The 6,645-nt window shown below is 37.4% G+C and overlaps 1 protein-coding gene across 1 annotated transcript in view; it reads left to right on the forward strand.

Moving 5' to 3' along the window:
- Positions 1 to 722, forward strand: part of TRIM69 (tripartite motif containing 69) — a 47,726-nt gene extending 47,004 nt beyond the window's left edge. Inside the window, exon 7 of the mRNA XM_043980570.1 lies at positions 160 to 722. Within this exon, the coding sequence (XP_043836505.1) occupies positions 160 to 722 (563 nt within the window). The remainder of the gene's footprint in view (positions 1 to 159) is intronic.
- Positions 723 to 6,645: the final 5,923 nt, after the last annotated feature.

A 6,645-nucleotide genomic window follows, 5' to 3' on the forward strand; every position in this document is an offset into this window, starting at 1 on the left:
CTAATAGGTCAGACTGAATAACTTGCCTATCTCTGTGCCTAAATATCTATGTCATATGGAGGGTGCGGGGAATGGTGTATTTGTGCCATTACTAGCAAGGCTAGGTACATTCACATCTAGGCAGCCTCTTTGCCCTGAACTTTTCATTTTTTTCCCTAGGCCTTTGTCTGATAACTCTGGACCCCAAAACAGCTCACCCAAATTTGGTGATATCTGAAGATCGAACCAGTGTGTGGCATGGTGACGTTAAACAGATGATTCCTGACAATCCAGAGCGGTTTGATTCGAGTGTGGCTGTGCTTGGTTTAGAAGGCTTCACCAACGGAAAATGGTATTGGGAGGTAGAAGTAGCCAGGAAAACCAAATGGACATTGGGAGTGGTCAGAGAGTCAATCAATCGGAAGGGTTGTTGTCCTCTGACTCCTATGGATGGGTTCTGGCTTCTCCGGCTAAGAAACCATGTTGAACTAAAGGCTCTGGATGTGCCTTCCTTCAGTATGGTACTGAAATGCAGCCTCAAAAAGGTGGGAATATATTTGGATTATGAGGGAGGACAGGTGTCCTTTTATAACGCTGAAGAGATGTCTCACATTTATACCTTCAGCAGCACCTTTATTGAAAAACTACTCCCCTACTTCTGCCCATGCCTGAATGATTCTGGAGATAACCTAGAGCCACTGAGCATCATTCATCCCTTTGGCATGAGCTCAGACGAGCAGTAATGCTGCTTTGTTGGTTCAGAGCTTTATTAAAGGAACTGATGCAGTTTCTTGGATTCATGACTCATTTCTTACTTCAGCCTTCTGTCTCTGTCTTTCCACTTCATTTAGAACCATGGTCAATAACTAGTAGATACCTGAAAAATTAGGTTGTAGTTTCACTATTTTAACTTTGCTTCATAAGTTTACTTGACAATTGTATTGTTTTTTGTTTTTGTTTTTATTTTTATTTTGTGGGGCAATGAGGGTTAAGTGACTTGCCCAGGATCACATAGCTAGTGTCAAGTGTCTGAGGCTGGATTTGAACTCAGGTCCTCCTGAATCCAAGGCCAGTGCTTTATCCACTGCGCCACCTAGCGGCCCCCCTTGACAACTGTATTTTAATCAAAAGATAGCAAAGCTAAAAAGGGCTTCAGGTCATAAAGTTCAATCCACTCATTACCATAAATTCCTACAGTATATAAAACCCCGGAAAATTGGTCATTTAGCTCTGACTTAAAGCTCTTTAGTGAGAAGAAACTTATTACCTCCTGAGGTAGCCCATTTAATACATCTAATTGTTGAGAAGTGTCTCCTTGTATTGAACCAAACTTACCGAGCTGGTTTTCAAAGTGTCCATTTCATTCTTTTGGGTCTTATATGATGTAGATCTCGATATCTTTTTTTTTTTTTTTTAGTGAGGCAATTGGAGTTAAGTGACTTGCCCAGGGTCACACAGCTAGTAAGTGTTAAGTGTCTGAGGCTGGATTTGAACTCAGGTACTCCTGACTCCAAGGCCAGTGCTCTATCCACTGTGCCACCTAGCTGCCCCTCGATATCTTTCTTTAAACTAGTATTTTATTTTTTCCAAAAAGACAATTTTAAACATTTATTTATTATTTTTTTTTAAGTGAGGCAATCAGGGTTAAGTGACTTGCCCAGGGTCACACAGCTAGTAAGTGTTAAGTGTCTGAGGCCAGATTTAAACTCAGGTACTCCTGACTCCAGGGCCGGTGCTCTAATCCACTGTGCCACCTAGCTGCCCCAACATTTTTTTTTAAATTTTGAGTTCCAAATTTTCTCCTTCTCCCCCCCCTAAAGAAGATAAGAATTTTAAATAGGATATATATGTGCAATCAGGTAAAACATTTCCATATTAGTCATGTTGTGAAAGAAACAGACCAAAAAGGAAAAAAACACAAAAAAAGATAAAGTGAAAATAGTATGTTTCCATCTGCATTCAGACTCCATCAGTTCTTTCTCTGAATGTAGATAGCTTTTTCTATCATGAGTCCTTTGGATATGTGTAGATTTCCCCTGCTATTATCACTGGGAAAAATGATCTCTTGAGTTCCATGATATTCCAGGAATACCTTTTAAAGATGGTCTGACTTTCTATGTCAGAAAATTCCAATATATTGATATAGCATATGAAATATTATATTGGGCCTTCAAGTTGATAAAATTTAATTTAAGGTACTTTCCCACCTCCACTTTTCACATATTCCTAAGCTCTCAGTGCCTTCTGGAAAGACACAACCCCTTACCCTATAACACATTACCTGGGCCAGGTTTCTCCGGGGGCAATGCCTCCATTGTCCAAATTATCTTTCCATTCACCACTGGACCCAAAACATACCCCTCCCTGAAACAACAGTAACAAAATGTCCCACATGAAATCTCTCAAGGTCTTTAGTTCCATGCGGAAAGGTGATTTATGAGTCTAAATTTCACTAAGATAACTGTTAACTGACTTATGTTAATACTTGTTTTTTAAAAAAGAATAATCTCCTCTGTTCTGCCTACTGGCCTCCCTAGCTTCCTAAAACCCTTCCTTTACTGGAAGCTTTCCCTGGTACCCTCTTAATTCTATTGCCTTCCCCTTGTTAATTACTTCTTATTTACTGCTATGTATAGCTTGTATATATTTGTTTGTACGTTGTCTTCTCCCATTTGATTTTATACTTCCTACTACTTAGTAGGTGTTTAATAAATGTTTATTGATTGATTGATTAATGATCAACCACAACTCCAGAGGACTGATGAAGAACTGTGTTATGCACCTCTTGACAAGAGAGCTGATAAATTCAAGGTACAGAACAAGACACAGATTTTTGAACACAGCAATAGTATGGATTTGTTTTGCTGGACTATGCTTATTTATCGCAAGGGTTGTGTTTTTCTTTATGGGAGGAAGGTAAAGGGAGTTAGGGGAGGAAAGTGTTTGCAAAAAGAGGAAAGAAAATAAGATTAAGTATTTATTAAAATGTACAGAAGAGATTAAAGTACTATTTAAAAGTAGTTTACTATTTAAAAAATGAGGAGCAGGATGCTATCAGAAAAACCCAGAAAGACCTACATGAGCTGATGCAACGTGAAATGTACAAAATAACAGCAATATTGTAAGATGATCTGCTGGGCAGGACGTGGTTATTTTCAGCAATGCAATGATCAAGACAACTCAAAGGTCTTATGAAAAATGCAGTCAGAGAGAACTGATAGTGTCTGAATACAGATTGAAAGCATAATTTTTTGTGGTTCTTAGTTCCTTTATCTGAAGTTTTGTTTTTGTCTGTTTTCTTTCACAACCTGGCTAATTGGAAATGTTTGGCATGACTGCTCGTGTATAGCTTATATTGAATTGCTTGAGTTCTTGGGGGAGGGAGAAAGAGAATTCGGAACACAAAGTTCTAATAAACAAACAAACAAACAAACAAACAAAAATAAATAAATAAATAAAAATGTACAGAAGAAAAAAGGAAGTTCAGAAGGAATAGCAGTCATAGCAGCTTTGTAAACAACACATTGAATTTATTACGTTTTTTTTTAATCTGAGCTGTACTTACTTAATAGAGATTTACAGTTTTACATATAATTCTTTTCTGTTCTACTTTATATATGGAAAAAATTTTGGTGTTCATTATTCAGAATTTTAAAAAATTAAACTAAAACACCAATACTACAATGAAATGTACAAAAATTATAGATCTTAAAGAACATACTTCAATGACTTATCAATCGATATTGCAGTAGCTGATGGTGTGGTAAAATTAACTATTACAAGGATCATTAAAGTCCACAACAAAAAAAGGATCAGATGCACTCAAGCCTAAAGGAATGCACAGTTGAAAATGAAAAACACCGTTAAGAACTGATAAACTATTGCTGTAAAACAACTTAATTGTAAAAACAATCCAAGCCCTTCAGAGGGATCTGGCAACTGGAGGGGTTGTTACTAATTCCTCTATACTGTGGGGTAGACTCGCTGAAGTTAGAAAAGCAGCAAGACCATCAGTAAAAAAACAGCTAGCTGTTCATCATTGCTATGAAGGAAAAAAAAAAACACCTTGTTATTGTTAAATACAAATACAGGATTGTTGAAGATTGGAAAAAAAGTGATTTGTTTTTAACTGATGAAATTCACTTTTTCTTTCAAGGCTATACCAATTCTCAGAAGTGCAGGTGATTAGCTCTATGTATCTTAATAAGACTAAAATATCTTCCATAAAAAAATCTGGGGGAATTTTTTTTACTTCTAGTGGGCCAAAAGTCTTTCCTCACTGAGGTAATGATAAACTCTGATTAACATACTGATATACTGAGAAGCAGAACTGTCCCAGAATTACAGAAATTCCCAAATGGAATTCTGCAACATCCCATGCCACACATAAAAAGTGAAGAAATGTATCTAAGAGATGCAACTAAACATGCTTCAATGAATTAGAAGTTTTCCTGATTTAAATTCCATGAAAAACTTTGGGTAAATGGATTATTCACTAAAGATATTAATATCAAATGTGACAAAAGGTTTCATGATGTGTTAAAGAATGTATGTCAAATCTTGTGAACTCAGTGCCAAACTGTGTAAAACAAGTAAGTACAGCAATGTAGTTAAAAAAATTTTTAAAGATGTATAAATCAATAAAATTATTTTATTTTGCCTCATTTAATTCCCACAATTCTGTGCTTCACTTGGGCCTAATGACTTGACCATAAAGGGCACTAAACTTCATAGAGGGCAGCAGGGTGTTCTTTTACTAACTTGCAATTTATTTTGGGTATCACACACACACATAAGAAAGGAATCAGAGAACATTTGGTGTTTGTTAAAGTGATTCCTACATCAATAACTCCATATCTGACTGCTTGCTTACATGTGTTCCAACCCTCTATTTCCAACTGTCTAGAACAGAGGTGTCAAATTTGTTGCCTCCAAAACTACTGAGTGGGGGTGAAACCACATTAAAAAGTTAACTAGGAAATGTTTAACAAAAAAATACAACACAGATAATGTTCATTTGTTTTTGGTTTTTTGCGGGGCAATGAGGGTTAAGTGACTTGCCCAGGGTCACACAGCTAGTAAGTGTCAAGTGTCTGAGGCTGGATTTGAACTCAGGTACTCCTGACTCCAGGGCCGGTGCTTTATCCACTGCACCATCTAGCTGCCTCAATTTTTTTTTTTTAAGTCAAAACATGGCTTGCAGGGATTCCTTTCTTATTTGAGTTTGACACCATTGTTCTAGAAGACTTTTCCAGTATGTCCTTCCACCACTTCAATGAAACAACATATTCAGAACCAAAGTCATCTTTCTCCCTAACCCCAAATTACTTTTATCCCAGTCCCTAGACTAGAAACTTTGGAGTCATAGGAGTATCTCTGACTCCTCCCTCTATTCCACAGCCTTTATCCAAGGTTCCTTTAAAATATTTCTAAGATTAAATCTTTCTCTGGACTAGACATCCTAGTCCAGGCTCTCTTACCTGGACTACTTAAAAGCCTTCAACTTTGTGTTTTCAGAAGATAGTCTTTCTCCCCTCTAAATTATACTGTCATCTTAAAGCAGAGATTTGATCATATTACCATGAATCTATAATAGCTTGCTATTCATCAAATATAAATTTCTCTTTCAGACTGCTATTATCCCATTACATCAAGGTATAACAACTAAGTTGTTGAACTTGGGAATCAGAAAGACCTATTTTTATCTACTGTTCAAACACTTTGGACACTTCCTAGCTACAGGACTCCATTCCCCTGAGGTGTTCAGCTTCAATCTGTAATAATGGAAATAACACCCATACTTACCTCACTGAGTTGTTGTAAGGATCATATCAATACTGTGAGAAAAAGGTGCCCACCACCTCAAAATAAGTTCTTTCAGAGGCAGCTTTGGTGAAAACAAAAAGCCTTTATTGCATTCCCATGAGAATGGGCACTCACAGAAAGAAAAGCAATAAGTGAGTGCAAATGATGAAAGCAAGCACCTTGTATATATCCTACACCCTGCCACAATCAGTCCCTCCCCTGAGCCACCACAGGTTGCTAGCCATAGGTTCACAATCTTCCCAGAAGAGTTCTAGCTAAATGCTCCTAGATAGGTTACCCCTTCCATACAAGACCAAAAATGAGGTGGAGATTTTAGACAGGGGAGGAGAAATTAATATTGGTTTGGTTTTTTTTTTGGTGAGGCAATTGGGGTTAAGTGACTTGCCCAGGGTCACACAGCTAGTAAGTGTTAAGTGTCTGAGGCGGGATTTGAACTCAGGTACTCCTGAATCCAGGGCCGATGCTCTATCCACTGCGCCACCTAGCTGCCCCGAGAAATTAATAAGTCTATTAAGCAAGCACAGTAGAGACTAGAGATAACCTTTTACCTACTTTCTCTAGGACACCAGCAAGAACCAGCTCAAACTGGTTTTTATCCCTAGCCCTGAAAAACTTACTTTTCTCTTTCCTGGTTTGACACAATTCACTGGATAATATTGTCTGCTGTTCTCTATATGGGCATGCTTTCCATGAGAAGATCTCATGTATCAAGTTATTCTGAGAAGATTCCACCGTGTATCAAACCATCACCATTTCTCACAAATACCATATATCAAGGCTTGCTTTGCAAGCTTTAAAATACTACACAAACGTGAGCTATTATTATTAACCGACATCAAT

Source organism: Dromiciops gliroides, chromosome 2 (assembly GCF_019393635.1).
Source record: "Dromiciops gliroides isolate mDroGli1 chromosome 2, mDroGli1.pri, whole genome shotgun sequence".
In the NCBI taxonomy this organism is placed as follows: Eukaryota; Metazoa; Chordata; class Mammalia; order Microbiotheria; family Microbiotheriidae; genus Dromiciops; species Dromiciops gliroides.